General features: G+C 47.8%; 1 protein-coding gene across 1 annotated transcript in view; it reads left to right on the top strand.

The window, feature by feature from the left end:
- The window catches only part of LOC115475919 (testis-expressed protein 47-like), a 30,927-nt gene that overhangs the window by 716 nt on the left and 11,532 nt on the right, over nucleotides 1–18,679 (top strand). The window contains exons 2-4 of the mRNA XM_030211992.1: nucleotides 9,778–9,850; nucleotides 13,045–13,148; nucleotides 15,078–15,142. Coding sequence (XP_030067852.1) covers nucleotides 9,778–9,850; nucleotides 13,045–13,148; nucleotides 15,078–15,142 — 242 coding nt within the window. The remainder of the gene's footprint in view (nucleotides 1–9,777; nucleotides 9,851–13,044; nucleotides 13,149–15,077; nucleotides 15,143–18,679) is intronic.

Raw genomic sequence — 18,679 nt, 5'->3', positions numbered from 1 at the left:
AGTGGTCAATAGAGTCTCGCAACGGCGAGGCCAGAATAAAAATTGACCTGAAAAGAAGAAACATCTAAATGAGTGTAGCCTGGAACAGAACAAACATGGGCTTAGGAGGGTTGGAGTTGGATTCTAAACCCCAAAGAAGTTCTGCAGCCCCGACTGCCCAAAACCGACTGACGCGTCGGCTATTCTGCTGAAGGCAGTAGTGAGATGTGAATGTGTGGACTGATGACCACGCCGCAGCTTTGCAGATCCCTTCAATAGTGACTGATTTTAGATTAGTCACCGATTCAGCCATGGCTCTAATTTTGTGAGCCGTGACATGGCCCTCTAGAGTCAGTCCAGCTTGGACAAAAATGAAGGAGATGCAATCTGCCAGTTAAGAAGAAATGATGCGGTTTCCGACAGCAACTGGCATTAAAAGAAATAAACAACTGGGCGGACCTTGCGAGGGAGCTCGTCTGCTCCACGCAAAAAGTGCGCAGCTTGCTTTCGCCAGGGCTTGTAAGATGAGGGAGAAAGCATGTTGGCAAGACAATTGACTGGATCAGATGGTACTCTGATACCAGCGCCCGTAAGAACCTTGGCTGCATGCGAAGAACTACTCTGTTAAGATGAGAAGTAAGGTAAGGAGCTTGAGCTACTAGAGTCTGAAGCTCACCGACCTTTCGAGTTGAAGGAACAGCCACCAAGGAAAATGACCTTCCAGGTCCAATACTTCAGATGACAGGAATCCAGTGGCCCGAATTGAGCTTGCAGCAGCTGGATGAAAACGACATTGAGACCCCAAGATACTGAATAAGGAGTGATAGGGGCTCTGACCGAAGCATAAGAGCCAACTGTAAAAATTATTGGGGGTGCTAAGCCCAACAGAAATAATCCCCCTTAGACACATACAAGGAATTCTCTCAATACTGTGGGAGAAGTAAACGTCATGAAGTGGACAGCTAAAGGCTGACCTTTTACACGTTGATGATAAGCTCTTATTGCACGAAGATGAATACTGACCGAGTTGGTCTTGAGACCAGATTCAGACAGGTGTAGAAAGAACTCAAGCAAGGTCTGTATAAGACTAGAGGCAGGATCTAGGGCCTCGCTGTCACACCAGACGGCAAACCTCTTCCATGAAAAGAATAACACCTCTTTGTGAAATCTTTTTCTGGAAGCAGGCAAGAGTCGGGAGACACTCTTCTGGAAAAGTCAACGAAACCTACACTCTCAACATCCAGACCGTGTGAGCCATAGATTGGAGGTTGGGATGTAGAAGTGCCCCCTCGTTCTGCGTAATGAGAGCTGGAAAACATTCCAACTCCAGAAGAAGAGGGAATCGTATCTGACGTAGCTAGAAAGGAGCAATGAGAATCATGGCTCCACAATCTTGCTTGAGAATCAGCAAGTCTTTTCCACCAGATGTATGGTAGGATACGCATACAGAAAACTTGTCCCCCAAAGAAGGAGAAAGGCATCCGATGGTAGTCTGCCGTGAACCTGCAGCCTGGAACAGAACTGAGGGACTTTGTGATGAACTAAGTTGCTCAGCCTGTCGGCCAGACTGCTGTTTACGCCAATTAGATAAATGGCTTGGAGAAAACAAGCCGCGTTGGCGAGCCCACCGCTACATCTGCATGGCATCTTGACTCAGAGGACAAGATCCAGTACTCCTTTGTTATCGAGTACATCACAACCCGATTGTGTGGTTGATTAAAATAATTAGGTTGGATAGCCAGGAGGGATGCAACCTTCGTCAGCAGCTTTTGACTGAGTAAGGTGGACTGGACACCTCAGAATCAAAATGGAGAGAATTAACCACCTCTGAGGGGAATTCCGAAGACTGGCGAACAGTTGGGTTACATCCTCTAGATGTGCAAAAGTGTTAAGGGAGTGGAAGCCATGTGTCTAGAAGTCTCAATATTACTGTGCTGTAATCTGTTGAGACGGGCAATCAACGTGTTAAGGGAACACTTGCACTCCCAGTCCATGAAGATACGCTGCAACAACAGCTAGGCACTAGGAAAAACATACTCTGGACGCAAAGTGAGTAGAAGTATCTTGTAAGCCCAGAGAGCATAACCTGCATTTCTGGGCCTGGAAGCCAAGGTATGGAGGCGCGGTAAGTTCTACGAGCGAAAACCCTACCAGAGGCAGCATCGGTGAAGGAGACCAGTTGAAAAGCTAGATGCCGCGGGAGGCGGTAGCATCCATGGCATCCAATGGTACCCATGGTCTCGAAGCCAAGGACAACATCTGGCAATGCAAGGGAATCGAAACCAGACTGCCAGATGACTTCCATAACAGAGATGTGACCGATGGTACTGATAGTACTCATGGCACCGACGGTGCCGATGATACACATGGACCGATGACCCCCGGTACCAATGGAACCCATGGTACTTGGTACCGATGATAGTCATGATATCTGGTATCGATGGTATCCATGATACCCTAGTACCGAAGGGACCCTTGACATGTGGTACCGATGGTACCCATGATATTCGGCACCAACAGCACCGACGGTACCTATGGTACACATGGTATCGACGGTGCTCAAGACACCTGGTACCAATGGCACCCATGGTACCGATGGTACCTGGTCATGATATTTTGTATCGACGGTACTCATGTACCGACGGTATCCATGATACCTATCCATGGTACCGACGATACCCGATACCGATGGTACTCGTGATACTCGGTACCGATGGGCGATGATACCTGTGATCGATGGTGCCCATGATATCTGATGCCGATGGTGATACCTGGTGCCGACGGTGCCCATGCACCGAAGACACTCGGCACCGATGGTACCCATGGTACCGATGATACCCGGTGCCGACGGAATCCATGGTACCGATGGTACCGGTACCGACGGGACCCATGGCACCGACCATGGTACCAATGTTCCTGGTACCGATACTCCTCGGTACCGACGCACCGGTGACATTCGGCACCGACGGCACCCATGGTACCGATGATACTCGGTACCGACGGCACCCATGGTACCGATGATACTCGGTACCGACGGTACCCATGACACCCGGTACCGATGATACTCGGCACCGACGGTACCCATGACACCCGGTACCGATGATACTCGGTACCGACGGTACCCATGACACCCGCGATGCGGTGTATCGACGTCCAATGCCAGGATACCTCCATAATAGAGGGAGCAACGCTCTCGGCACCGACTGATGTCTGAAGCCCGAATACCTCCATAACAGAGGGAGCAAAGCTCTGGGCACCGATGGTACCGACACCCGCTGATGCGCCCGAATGACCTGCCAAGCAGGAGGCGCCGAGGCAGGTGGAGACCTACTCGATGCATAACTATACCCAGCGTGCATCGGTCTCTGTCGGACTCCAGAAACTCCTTTGGGCATCCCTGACAAGTAGCATAAGTCTCGTCTTTGAGACACTACTTGCGCTTCACAGGGAGATGATCCGGTCCTTTGGGCATCCCTGGCAGAGTAGAATACGTCTCGGTACTTTGAGACACTACTTGCGCTTCACAGGGAGATGATCCGGTCCTTTGGGCATCCCTGGCAGAGTAGAATACGTCTCGGTACTTTGAGACACTACTTGCGCTTCACAGGGAGATGATCCGGCACAAGACACTTCCGCCGATGCGTCCGAATGACCTGCAGAGCAGGAGACGCCGAGACGGGTGGAGACTCACTTCAAAGGTTACACCACTGATATTGTGTCACCAGGCTGCCCATTCAGTGGCTAACCAGGGATGCACCTGCTTAGGTTCCTGGTTTTTCCTGTGACATACACCTTCACCACTTGTGAGGCTCAAAGACAGTAGTGTGCTGAAGCAGGCTCTCACAGCTCTCGAGAGCAATTTGTTTAAGTTTTAATAAATGGATCAAAAAATGTGGGCTTGTTTTATTTGCTGGCTAGCCCACAGATAACAATATACCAGCACTTTTGAAGAAAAAAGAAAAAGAGAAGCTTATATGCTTCGTTGAGGCACAGCCCCTTGTGACTCTGGCAATTACTTAAATTTTTTCTTGCCTCAGGTACAAAAAATACCTGTATATATAAGCCACAATGAGCCTGCCATAAAAAGTACAAATGAAAAAATAAAAAAGAGATTTACTCCGAAGACCTGAAGAAAACACGAAGCCCTAACGAACTCCGTGTCTCCTCAGACGCGGAAAAAGAAAAACTGAGGGGCGTGTCCGCTCGGCGAGCGGGAATAGGTGTGCGCATATGCGCAGTACGATCGCTCGCGCGACGGAACGCCGTAAAGAGATTTTGAGATTTTGCTTTAAAATCCTCCGGGGCCGACGTGGCGTCACCCACTTGTGAGAATATCAGCCTGCTTGTCTTTGGAGAATCTCTTCTTCGTTACGGCACGAGAGGGAGGAGGAGCTCCTAGAGCGGGAGAGCGCGCGTGCGCTGGGCGGGAATCAGTGACCGCGCCCCCGCCCGGCCGAGCCTGGCCAGAAGAAGGAGGATGAGGGTTGGGAAGGGGATGTGAGTGGCGTTTCCAGGGCCATAAAGGAAAATATATAATGGGCAACCGACTAAGCCTTAGCTTTGGCCAAGAAAAACAAGACCTCAACGAATCACAACCAACAGTGGTTTTCTTGCACTACAGTAAGATAGTAAGAAAACAACAAAAAGGGTAACATTACTACTACTACTACTACTATTTAGCATTTCTATAGCGCTACAAGGCATACGCAGCGCTGTACAAACATAGAAGAAAGACAGTCCCTGCTCAAAGAGCTTACAATCTAATAGACAAAAAATAAATAAAGTAAGCAAATCAAATCAATTAATGTGAACGGGAAGGAAGAGAGGAGGGGGTAGGTGGAGGCGAGTGGTTACAAGTGGTTACGAGTCAAAAGCAATGTCAAAGAGGTGGGTTTTCAGTCTAGATTTAAAGGTGGCCAAGGATGGGGCAAGACGTAGGGGCTCAGGAAGTTTATTCCAGGCGTAGGGTGCAGCGAGACAGAAGGCGCGAAGTCTGGAGTTGGCAGTAGTGGAGAAGGGAACAGATAAGAAGGATTTATCCATGGAGCGGAGTGCACGGGAAGGGGTGTAGGGAAGGACGAGTGTGGAGAGATACTGGGGAGCAGCAGAGTGAGTACATTTATAGGTTAGTAGAAGAAGTTTGAACAGGATGCGAAAACGGATAGGGAGCCAGTGAAGGGTCTTGAGGAGAGGGGTAGTATGAGTAAAGCGACCCTGGCGGAAGATGAGACGGGCAGCAGAGTTTTGAACTGACTGGAGAGGGGAGAGGTGACTAAGTGGGAGGCCAGCAAGAAGCAGATTGCAGTAGTCTAAACGAGAGGTGACAAGGGTGTGGATGAGGGTTTTGGTAGAGTGCTCGGAAAGAAAGGGGCGGATTTTACGGATGTTGTAAAGAAAGAAACGACAGGTCTTGGCGGTCTGCTGGATATGAGCAGAGAAGGAGAGAGAAGAGTCAAAGATGACCCCAAGGTTTCGAGCTGAGGAGACAGGGAGAATGAGAGAGCCATCAACAGAAATAGAAAATGGGGGGAGCGGGGAGGTGGGTTTGGGGGGGAAAATGAGAAGCTCGGTTTTGGTCATATTTAATTTCAGGTGGCGTTGAGACATCCAGGCAGCAATGTCAGACAAGCACGCTGAAACTTTGGTTTGGATGCAAGGTGAGATATCAGGGGTAGAAAGGTAGATTTGGGAGTCATCAGCATAGAGGTGGTAGGAAAAGCCATGGGATGAGATTAATGAACCAAGGGAAGAAGTGTAGATAGAAAAGAGGAGGGGACCAAGAATAGAACCCTGGGGTACGCCGACAGGCAGAGGGATAGAAGTAGAAGAGGATCCACCAGAGTGAACACTAAAGGTGCGGAGGGAGAGGTAGGAAGAGAACCAGGAAAGGACAGAGCCCTGGAATCCAAGTGAGGACAGGGTATCGAGAAGTATGCTGTGATCGACAGTGTCAAAAGCAGCGGAAAGATCAAGAAGAATGAGGATGGAATATTGACCTCTGGATTTAGCCAGTAATAGGTCATTGGAGACTTTAGTAAGCGCAGTTTCGGTTGAGTGGAGAGGGCGAAAACCAGATTGTAATGGGTCAAGAATAGCATGTGAGGAGAGAAAATCAAGGCAGCGGCGGTGAACAGCACGCTCAAGTAATTTGGAGAGAAAAGGAAGGAGGGAGATGGGTCGGTAATTAGAGGGACAAGTAGGGTCAAGTGAAGGCTTCTTAAGGAGAGGTGTGACCACAGCATGTTTAAAGGCAGCAGGGACAGTCGCAGTGGAAAGTGAGAGGTTGAGAATGTGACAGATAAAAGGAATAAGAGTAGGAGAGATGGCATTAAGAAGGTGGGTGGGAATGGGATCAGAGGAACAGGTGGTACATTTTGAGGAAGAAAGGAGAAGTGTAGTTTCCTCAATAGTAACTTCAGGAAAGGAGGAAAGGGAATGAGGGGAAGGAGAGAGAGGGGAACGGACTAGTGGAGGGAGAGCTGGTGAGGTAGAGAAAGCAAGGTTTATCTTTTGAACCTTGTTGTGAAAGAATTCAGCAAGGGTCTGAGGAGATAGTGAAGGGGGAGTTGGGGGAGGGGGCACCTTGAGGAGAGAGTTCAATGTGGTGAAGAGAAGTCGAGGATTAGAGCCAAGAGAGTTGGTCAGTTGGATATAATAATCCTGTTTGGCACGTAAAAGAGCAGATTGGAAGGAGGTCAGCATGAACTTAAAGTGTAAGAAATCAGCAAGGGCCCGAGATTTCCGCCAGAGGCGTTCGGCGGAGCGGGTACAGGAACGTAGGTAGCGGATATTAGAAGTCAGCCAAGGTTGGGGTTTTGTACGCCTTACAGGGCGGGTCATCAAAGGTGCAAGAGTGTCTAAGGCAGAGGATAGAGTATTGTTGTAAGAAGAAACAGCCTCGTTGACAGACGTGGATGGTGCCACAGTAGAGAGGAGGTTTGAAACATGGGAGGATAGAGATGAAGGGTCAATGTCGTGAAGATTCCTAGATAAATTAGATAGGATAGGACGGGACTGGGAGGGAGGAGATTTAAGTGTGAAAGTTATAAGATGGTGATCAGAGAGGGGAAGATCGGAGGCAAGGAAACTAGAGGGTGAACAGTTGGAGGAGAAGATGAGATCAAGACAGTGACCATTTTGATGAGTGGGGGAGGTGGAGCATAGTTGGAGATTAAAGGACGACGTTAAAGCGAGTAACTTGGAAATATAAGAGTTGGAAGGATCATTAGCAGGAATATTAAAGTCACCAAGGATGAGAGAGGGGGAGGAAGGATCATGGAAGAAGGCAAGCCAGGCATCAAAGTCACATAGTAGATGACGGCAGAAAACGACCTGCATGGTCCATCCAGTCTGCCCAACAAGACAACATATGTGTAAACCTTACCTTGATTTGTACCTGCCTTGTTCAGGGCACAGACCGTACAAGTCTGCGCAGCAGTACTTCCCGCCTCCCAACCACCAGTCCTGCCTCCCACCACCGGCTTTGGCACAGACCGTATAAGTCTGCCCTACACTATCCTCGCCTCCCAACCACCAACCTCTCTTCCCCCACCTGCTCTGCCACCCAATTTCTGCTAAGCTTCTGAGGATCCATTCCTTCTGCACAGGATTCCTTTATGCATATCCCACGCATGTTTGGATTCCGTTACCGTTTTCATCTCCACCACCTCCCGCGGGAGGGCATTCCAAGCGTCCACCACCCTCTCCGTGAAAAAATACTTCCTGACATCTTTCCTGAGTCTGCCCCCCCCTTCAACCTCATTTCATGTCCTCTCGTTCTACCGCCTTCCCATCTCCGCAAAAGATTTGTTTGCGGATTAATACCTTTCAAATATTTGAACGTCTGTGTCATATCACCCCTGTTTCTCCTTTCCTCCAGGGTATACATGTTCAGGTCAGCAAGTCTCTCCTCATACATCTTGGAACGCAAATCCCATACCATTCTCGTAGCTTTTCTTTGCACCGCTTCCATTTTTTTAACATCCTTCGCAAGGTACTGCCTCCAAAACTGAACACAATACTCCAGGTGGGGCCTGACCAACGACTTGTACAGGGGCATCAACACTTCCTTTCTTCTGCTGATCACACCTCTCTCTATACAGCCTAGCAACTTTCTCGCTATAGCCACCACCTTGTCACACTGTTTCGTCGCCTTCAGATCCTCGGATACTATCACCCCAAGATCCCTCTCCCCCTCAGTACCTATCAGACTCTCACCGCCTAACACATAAGTCTCTCTTGGGTTTCTACTCACTAAGTGCATCACTTTGCATTTCTTCGCATTGAATTTTAATTGCCAAACCTTAGACCATTCTTCTAGCTTCCTCAGATCCTTTTTCATGCTTTCCACTCCCTCCCGAGTGACCACTCTGTTACAAATCTTAGTATCATCCACAAATAGGCAAACTTTACCTTCTAACCCTACGGCAATGTCACTCACAAATATATTGAACAGAATCGGCCCCAGCACCGATCCCTGAGGCACTCCACTACTCACCTTTCCCTCCTCCGAGCGAACTCCATTTACCACCACCCTCTGTCGTCTGTCTGTCAACCAGTTCCTAATCCAGTTCACTACTTCGGGACCTATCTTCAGCCCATCGAGTTTATTTAAGAGCCTCCTGTGGGGAACCGTGTCAAAAGCTTTGCTAAAATCTAAGTAGATTACGTCTATAGCACATCGATGATTTAATTCTCCAGTTACCCAATCAAAGAATTCAATGAGATTCGTTTGGCACGATTTCCCTTTGGTGAAACCATGTTGTCTCGGATCTTGCAACTTATTGGCTTCCAGGAAATTCACTATCCTTTCCTTCAGCATGGCTTCCATTACTTTTCCAATAACCGAAGTGAGGCTTACCGGCCTGTAGTTTCCAGCTTCTTCCCTATCACCACTTTTGTGAAGAGGGACCAGTTTCCGGTCTTAATTAGTTACAGAGTAGGCTGGTTTTTTTTTTTGCTGTTAGCCAGACTTTGGCGGGAGGGGGGTCCACAGCCTGAGGTGAGGGGGCACATTTTAGCTCCTCCCCTGGTGCCGCCGACCCCCCTCGCCATTTTGTACCCCCCCCTTTCGACCCCCCCTTCCTGCTGCCGCCAACCCTTCGGCGCGGCCGCGTTGCTGATCTGCAAGCAAGGCTTCTGTTTCTGCAGGACGTCAGACTCACAGAATAGAAGCCTTGCTTGCAGATCAGCAACGTGGGTGCACCAGAGAAGAGGACTTCGGCTGGCGGGGGTTGGGGACCCCCGCCAACAAAGGTACCCAATGGAGACGGCGGCGGGGGTGGGTTGGTGGCAGGAGGGGGGTCGAGAGCATCGGCGGTGGGGGGCCAGGGCCAATTCTACGGAGGCCCATGCCCCCATGGCCCCACGTAGCTACACCCCTGGCAATAACCCCTTGAAGGTGACTGTAGTCCACTGTTCCTATAGCACAGAAGTGTGTGGGGTAATACCACTAGAAATACAGGAAGCTGTTGGCACGCTGCTAACATGGGAGCAGGAGTGCTAGAGACAGTAGTTTACCTCCTCAGATTTGAACAATTATATATGTGATTGGTACACAGTACAACTTTATTTTTCTGTTATGGTGCCCTCACTTCTCAAAATAGCTCTTGGGTACTTCTAGCTTATTCCCTGATAAAAGCTAAATGAGCATTAGTAAGGAAGGAGGGTGTATACGGTCAGGCCCTAAAAAAAGCAGTAAGGAGATGGAATGGTTTGCCTGCCCTAAAAGTGCTTGAGAATACAGATAACCTGTACTAGAGGTTCATGTTTCCTTCTTTTGTTTTCTGTTCTGGTTAGAAATGTGTCCTGCACCGACTGTTTTATGTTGCCAATATGTCCTCAAAGCAGGAAGATAAGACAGAATTGGCAAGTATGAATCACTGTATTTTATTAGTATCTGATTTTCTGACCACTGTGGCCATAGGAGCCAATGCAATGGGTGCTTGAGCAAATTCCTTGACCGTGTCCAGGGAGGAGGAATTTCCATTGGGTTTAGCACCCCCAATCAGTTTGAAAAGATGGTTCCTATGACTTATTCACTTAATATAAGCCCAGACCCAACCTTAACTACACATTTTTTATATATGTAACGGGTGTATTTCAAGGTGTGGGGGTACAAAAATTCAATCACAGCCTTGTCCACAACTTCACCATCAGTCCCGTTAAGCCCTTTATATGTGCTACTGGTGTCCAAATTGTCCCAAATAACAATATCAGTCTGCAAAACTTGTTTCTTTTTGAAATGTAATTCAAAAATCATTTAAACAAACTTACCATGTAGTAACATAGTAGATGACGGCAGAAAAAGACCCGCATGGTCCATCCAGTCTGCCCAACAATATAAACTCATATGTGCTACTTTTTGTGTATACCTTACCTTGATTTGTACCTGTCCTTTTCAGGGCACAGACAGTGTAAGTCTGCCCAGCACTATCCCCACCTCCCAACCACCAGCCCCTCCTCCCACCACCGGCTCTGGCACAGACCGTAGAAGTCTGCCCAGCACTATCCCCGCCTCCTGCCACCGGCTCTGCCACCCAATCTCGGCTAAGCTAATCTCGGAGTGGGCCCCCTCCTCCAACATGATCATGGTTTATCTATCTGCATCAGCAAGCCAGGGATTCCTACATAATACTCACAAACATCAGAAATGCACTGGTATCCACATGCTTTCATCCTGAAGTCCACCCACCTACTATAATAAAACTCACCCTCAACGTTCTGAGGACATTGACGTCAGTGAAGCCAAGCCCTGACTTCCTTCAAAAAGGTTCGAAGGTTCATGGTGGTGAAGCCACCAAATCGCTCCGGGCCCCGCCCTCGAGGGCGGAGCAATGGAAGAACAACAAAGGGATTGGCAGGGAGGGAGGCGGGGGGGTGGGAAATCGCCCCGGGCCCCGCCCTCGCGTCAAACGTCATGACGTTGGGGGCGGAGCAATGGCAGAACAACGAAGGGGTTGGCCAGGGAGGGAGGGGGGTGTTCGCGACAAAAACCTTGCTAGTGCCCGTTTCATTTGCTCTGAAACGGGCCTCTTTTACTAGTTACATATATAACAAATTTCTAGTAGAGTTTTTGTTTTATCATCGCGGCATCTGATATTAAGGCTGAATGATTGGTTTGGGCTTATATTTCGTGAATATTGAGCAAGCAGTTCAGACATTAAAACAACATTTCTACATATCCTATGACTGTGTCTGGTTATTAATGTACATTTTTAGACCTGAGAGGAAAGAAAGTTTATGAATTTTTAGGCAGAATACCAAGGCTGTGTTTAATTTCAAGCCACTATATATAATGTGAAGATGACTGAGGGGCCTTTTACTAAGCTAGGGTAGGGCCTACATGAGTGCAGCGCGTGCCAAACGAGACTACCGCCAGGCTACTGCACCCCCCCCCCCCCCCCGGCGGTAATTTCGTATTTGGCACTTGCTCATTCTGGCAGTAGAAATTATGTTTTTTTAATTTTCTACCGCACGTGGCATTTCCAGTGGTAATCGACAGTTGGCACGCGCTGAATGGTTATCGAGCATGTAGCGGGTTAGCCCTTACCACTAGATCAATGGGTGGCAGTAAGGGCTCAAGCTGTAAATAGATGTGCACTAGTTTTAATTTTAGCACATGCCCATGCCACCGCAGGCCACTTTTCACCGTGGCTTAGTGAAAGGACCCCTGCGTGCCTTCCACAAATAAACTGGTTTTAACCAATAGACAGGTCAGCTCTAGGTTTTCTGCTACTTCAAGCGAATCATTTTTGTTTGTCCGCCTCTGTGGTTTTTACCCAGGCTTGCACTTTGCAATCCTTTTTTTAACATTCAATAATAGCATGTTATTGCAATTTTGACACGCTAAAAGGCGCATTAAGAACTGGCTGTACATGTAAATTAACCGAAATACCTAGTCTTGTCAAAATGATGAAGTACTGCACACATGTGACACCTTCAAGCACATACTAGAGCTGACCCTGACAACAGCATGGAAGAAATTAATGTATAGTTTTTCTTTAAAATGCACGGTAAACTCAAGCAGGGTGGGGGACCAGTGGATCATGCCTTTCTCCGTTCCCAACTCCTCTAAAAACAAGTAGAAGCCAGATGTAGTGTGCTGCTGCTGCTGCATGAGAGAAGCGTATTAATATCCTAGACAAGAAGTCCCATGGGGTACTGAGAAATGTATGAGTGGGAGTGAGTGTGTATGTTTGGGGGAGGTGGAGGTGGGGAAATACTACTACTGCTTATGATACTGCTGTATTTCCAGAGCTGTATAGGTTGGAGGTCCACATAACTGCTACAGGGCTGAATTTATGCTGTTGTGGCCCCCTAAGCTTTAACATTTAAGAAGCCCCCTCGATAAAGTAGGAAGTAAATTTTAGATTTAATAGTTTTCCATGCTAGTGAAGTGTGAGCCCCTAAACTCTAGCTTGTGTAGCATAGTAGCGTAGCCACACATGGGCAGCAGCCCACCCAAAATTGAAGCACCTTGCCTGTGGCTGGTGGGATTCCCAACCAGCTGAAGACCTCCAACAGCAGCCAAAATGTTTTTCCACCTTAGCAGCTGGTGGCATTATTCATGAACTGCCACTGTTGCTGGCTCCAGCCCCCATGTATGCTCAATATTCGCAAATGCATGAAATCTGAACATGTGGAGGGGGCAGCTCAGGATACTGCTGAGGTGAGAAAACGTGACTGATATTGTAGGAAGACTTCAGCTGGTGGCAGTTTGGGGATTCCCACCTGCTCAAGTATTTATATTTTGCCCTTGGTTGGGGGTGGGGAGTATGAGGGTGATGAGAATTTTGTGCCCTTCCACTTTGGGCTCAGGCCCACCCAAAATTAGCTCTCTCTGGCTATATCACTTGTGTAGCTGATACATAAATCTGGCCCTGACCTAGAATTTGTCCTTGGGGGGGGGGGGGGGGGGGGGGTAAAAGCTATCATTTGAACCCCAGAATTCAGATCAGACAGGCAAGGGAAACGAGGTTACTGTCAATCATCCACATGTATTTAAAGAAATGATACATCTCTGCTGAAGTCTACAACTGGAGTATGTTTATTTTCTTGATGAAGTTTACTACGACAGGCTGTTTTATAATTCCCAGAAGTCTCACCTAGGAGAATCTATTTCGGGGCTACTACTACTGTATCAGAGCTGCATCATTCATGTCTTAGAGGTGGGTGCGAGTAGTTTTCAATGAAAAACGTTTGTGATAAATTTAATATAAATTATTCTTAATGTCCAGGTCAGAAAATCAGGCAGTGATTTTTGTAATAGTAATACAGAATTCCATACCAAATTGTGTATTTGCGTAGATCATGTATCATTATTTATTGTATTATTTTTCTGCTCTGTAAACCACCTCTTTAACATTGCTTTTGACTTGTAACCACTCGTCTCCACCTACCCTCATCTCCTCTTTCCTCTACACATTAATCGATTTGTTTGCTTTATTTTTTGTCTACTAGATTGTAAGCTCTTTGAGCAGGGACTGTCTTTCTTCTATGTTTGTGCAGCGCTGCGTATGCCTTGTAGCGCTATAGAAATGCTAAATAGTAGTAGTAGTAGTCTCTTGTAACCAGAGCTAATATTGTGATGTCATAATGCCTCAGTCCACCAATAAGAGCCAACCTCATCAGTGATGTCACAATGGCTTGATTGTCCTATACTTGGCTCACTTTTATTACATAGCTCTTTGAGCAGGGACTGTCTTTCTTCTATGTTTGTGCAGCGCTGCGTATGCCTTGTAGCGCTATAGAAATGCTAAATAGTAGTAGTAGTAGCAACATTCCATGTAGAATCTCAATAGTAGCAACATTCCATCTAGAATCTCCAATAGTAGTAGACTTTGCGCCTTCTGTCTCGCTGCACCCTACGCCTGGAATAAACTTCCTGAGCCCCTACGTCTTGCCACATCCTTGGCCACCTTTAAATCTAGACTGAAAGCCCACCTCTTTAACTTTGCTTTTGACTCGTAACCACTTGTAACCACTCGCCTCCACCCACCCTCCTCTCTTCCTTCCCGTTCACATTAATTGATTTGATTTGCTTACTTTATTTTTTGTCTATTAGATTGTAAGCTCTTTGAGCAGGGACTGTCTTTCTTCTATGTTTGTGCAGCGCTGCGTACGCTTGTAGCGCTATAGAAATGCTAAATAGTAGTAGTAGTAGTACTTTGGGTGGGGCTGTGTGCAAAGAAGGTGATATAGAAATGTAAAATAACATGTTCTCCCAATAGACCTAGACTGCTCATTACAATGATGGTACTGGGCCAGGGACCCTTCTGGAACCCTGCAGTCATGGGCGGGACTCTGTCCACAAACTATCACTCATGGCCGTGACTCCTGCCCTCCACCATAGGGTCTGTGAATACTGCATGTGCAGCATCCTGAACCACATATAAGCCGTGGTATGGAAGACCTGACACAACAGAACATGCCACATGAGCTAGCAATGTCCCTTTAAGAAAATTCAACTGCAGATAAAGCAATTTTCAAGGGTCCTAAAATGCAAAAAGGCAGAACTGTGCTCTGACCATAATTGTATTTCTTTTTAATGACATTTATATCCAACATAAATGAAAACTAACTTATTCAACGAGACTTATAAAAAGAATCCTTCATAAAAGACTTACCATCAAACCTGTTTCAGAACTAATCAACACTGAACTCCTTAATTTGCTTACTTTAATCACACTGTTATTATTTAACGCTATACTTTATCCTACATCTTACATAGCTGATATGAACTAATTATTTCTTTACTTCTAATTTTCTTAATATCTTATGTACCTTAATTGTAATAATACTCTGTTCTTCTCAGTCCGTTAATGGTGATTACCATTGCGGTATAATGTAAGCCACATTGAGCCTGCAAAGAGGTGGGAAAATGTGGGATACAAATGCAGCACATAAATATACTACTACTATTACTATTTAGCATTTCTATAGCGCTACAAGGCGTACGCAGCGCTGTACAAACATAGAAGAAAGTCCCTGCTCAAAGGGACTGTCCCGAAAACAAGCTCGAGTTCAATGTGGCTTACAGTTTAGATTAATAATTCTGTATTTATTGTTTAAACTCCTATTTGATTTCTCTTTCTCAGTCTTCCAGTGACAACCTGTACTGGGTCTTGAAAGACCTCGCTCAGATGCAGGCTCAAGGCCCCAGGTAAGTGGTAAATGTTTGTGCATAGTGGAACCTGCTCTGCAGACAGGGCCTTCTCAAGGCATGCACCAGGTGAAGCACTGGCTGAGGGTGAAATGTGTTTTGCTCTCATCACTGCATTTTCACATGCTGAGCTCCATCTTCCAACCACCCACTTCTCTCCCTTGGTCAGGTATCTGTTCCTCCACTGCCTGCCCGTAGTCCGGCATCCCCTCTCTCTCTCTCAACCCCCACCTTCCGGTTTACCTTTGCTTGGGACCGGATCCAGAGTCTTTCCTTTGATGAGCTCTGCCCATGTGGAAATAGGAAGTTGAGTCAGAGGAAAGGTTCCAGGTGAGGTCACAGGCAGTGCATATGTATTGCTATTGCTGTTGCTGCTGCCACTGGGAACCTATAAAGAGACAGATTTGAAAGTAAACTTGGGGTGGGTGGGGGGGGGGGGGGGGGTTAGAGGTGAGATGCCAAAAAGAGCAGCGGGAAGAGAGAGGAGGGTGTTGGATCAGATGAGGGAGAACTAGACATCTGGGATTGAGGGGAGGAGGTGGCAGAGCAAAGAAAGAGGGAGAGATGTTGGAACCCAGAGGTGGAAGGAAGGGAGGACGGAGAGAGAGATGAGATGAGACACTGGATAAAGGGAGGGGGAGGGAGGGAAGAGCGAGGGATGAGATGCTGAATCACAGGGAGGGGAAGCAGGAGGGAAGATAGATGGGACAGGAAGATGCTTTGGTAGGGTGGAGGTGGATAGAAAGATGTCAGGCAACAAGGGTGGGAGGGGGAGACAGATGGAGAGGGAGAAGTTTCTGGGCTGTAAGAGTGGAGTGAGGGGATATGCTGGTAATGCTTGAACCATGTGGGAGAGGCCACAGAGGGGGGATGTCAAGGAGAAGAGGATAGTAAGTACAGAGGGTAGAAATGTGGTAATGGGGAGTAGATGAAAAATTGGAAGGGAATGGGAGGCTGGGAAGGAGTGATGGAAAATGGGAGAGCTAGAGGGTGAGAGAAGGAGATGGGTCCCAGGGACGACGGGGCAGGAGTGATTCCCACTTGCTCCCGCTCTGGTTTTACTTTATATGGCAGTTTGAAACTCCTAGTTGTAGTACCGTGAGACTATTGCTAGGGGTCAGTGGCACCATTTTGAAGAAGGCAGCCACCAGGACATGAGAGTAGGGATCGCACCTGGGGTGAGTTGGGATATTAAGCTGGGGGGGAGGGGGGAGGTAGCTGGATGGATGGATGGATGGAAACCAGGTGATATGGACGGGGAAGCTGGCTGGTTGGGAGGCGATGTGGCTGTAAAGGGGGTGGGGTGGGAGCACCAATACAAAAGATATATCATAGAACCGCAGAATTGGACTATTTCTCGCTCCTCCCCTGGGTTGTTTTGAATGCCCGTGGGTCACGGATTTTGGGGCTATTTTTATCCGGGTTGGGTGATTTTTAATCGCTACGGCCTGCGGGTTGGATGTTTATTTACTACTGCCTTCCTATTTGGTCCTAATTGGACCAATAGTAGGTGAGATCTGGCCCTGTTTCAAATGCTGCTGCACCACATGCCTTTTTTCTTTCTCGGTCTCCACGTGGGCTACGTCCCACAGCCACGCTTCTCTGCTAGAGGTTGGAGGAAGCGAGGGGCAGGAGACGGACGGTGTTGGCTCTGGTGGCGGGCTCCCTCCTGATCTGAGTCAGAGCAGATCATCAGCAGAGGGGTCCTGTGGCTGTCACCAGAGAGGAGAAAGCGCAGTGAGTGACTCCAGGAGGAGGGGGAGGAGCCGGAGCGGAGTTATGAGCTGCTGCATCTATGTTGACGTGCTTTATTGTTGTAACTAGCCGTTGAGCCCGTAAAAACGGGCTAGTAAAGGAAGGGGGGGTTTGAAAGGCCCCCCCCGGATAGGTCGCCGTCACCCCTCCCCCCCGGAGTCGCCGCCGCCCCCCCCCCCCCCCGGAGTCCCCTCCGCCACCCGGGCCGGGTACCTGGCTTCACTATTCAAACCGCTGGAACGCAGCACACAGCTCATCTGAGCTGCCGTCGGCCTTCCATCTTCTCTGCGTGTGCTCCGCCCTCGTGTGACGTAACGTCAGCGAGGGCGGGACACAGGCAGGTAAAGAAGGCCAACGGCAGCTCAGATGAGCTGTGTGCTGCGTTCCGGCGGTTTGAATAGCGAAGCCAGGTACCCGGGCCGGGTGGAGGGTGGGTGGCGGCGGCGACTCCGGGTGGGTGGGGGAGCGTTAGCGACAACCCTGGGGGGAAGCGGTGGCGACGGCGGTTCCCTCACTCGTAGGTGCGCAGGTTCCCTCTCTCTCATGCCCCCGTCATCATGTATTGATGCGGGGGTGGGACAGAGAGGGTCTCTACTGCGCATTTGCGAGTGAGTACGCCTCTTGCCATTTATATGTTTGATAGTAGCATTTTTATTAATCTCACTTATATTTTTCAAACATGCCAGCTTGTGCAGCATACGGATGTACACAGGAAGTATAATAACGGAATTACTTTTCATAGGCAGAGTAATAATTTATTATAAATCGTAATCAGTGTGTCATTTGGAGGGGCTGGTTATAGGGGACACCCTAGCATGTGTTGTATTCGTGCAGAGATTTTTTTTTTCTCTTGGTAAAGCACCACTAAAACAGACATCATGTTATGAGAATCAGGTGCTCAACATTCAAAGTTTCTATTTATTTATGTATTTACAACATTTATATCCCACATTAAACATGATTTAGGTTAAAACCTTGGAGCATGTAAAATCTTTTTCCTTTGCCTAGATCAAAAGAGAAAGATGGTTTGTGGTGGGAACTTGTAGATCAACTCACCTCCTATCTAAACTACATATTTCAGGAAGGCTGTTTCCCACGAGAAAAAGGGAACATATTGCTCACACCTATCCCAAAAGACACCAAAAGGAGGAGTGGCCTAGTGGTTAGAGTGGTGGACTTTGGTCCTGGGGAACTGAGTTCGATTCCCACTTCAGGCACAGGCAGCTCCTTGTGACTCTGGGCAAGTCACTTAACCCTCCATTGCCCCATGTAAGCCGCATTGAGCCTGCCATGAGTGGGAAAGCGCGGGGTTCAAATGTAACAAAAAAAATAAAGAAAGAAACGTCAAGGATACCTCCAATTACAGACCAGTGGCATCCACCCCCCTAACGACAAAAATAATGGAAGGACTAGTGACCAAACAACTAAATTACTATATTGACAAACACTCCATACTACACACATTGCAGTCAAGCTTCAGACCACAACACAGCACCGAAGAAACAGTGTTGATTACACTATTGGCCAACCTCAAAAAGGAAATTACCAATGCAAAAAAAACATTCTCCTACTACAATTTGATATGTCCAGTGCTTTCTGACTACCAGATCCTACCAAGTGAAGACAAACTCCTCCCTCTCCCCTCCATGGAAAGCAGAATGTGGGGTTCCCCAGGGATCACCACTCTCACCAACACTGGATTCAGCTTGATGATGACCCCTCTAACACTATCCAAACAAGGTTTCAACCCTCTTGTATATCTTGATGACGTATCAATCTATA

The sequence above is a fragment of the Microcaecilia unicolor genome, chromosome 8, assembly GCF_901765095.1.
Source record: "Microcaecilia unicolor chromosome 8, aMicUni1.1, whole genome shotgun sequence".
Lineage (NCBI taxonomy): Eukaryota > Metazoa > Chordata > Amphibia > Gymnophiona > Siphonopidae > Microcaecilia > Microcaecilia unicolor.
Note: the sequence above shows the minus strand (reverse complement) of the source record. Positions and strands in the feature narration are given on the sequence as shown.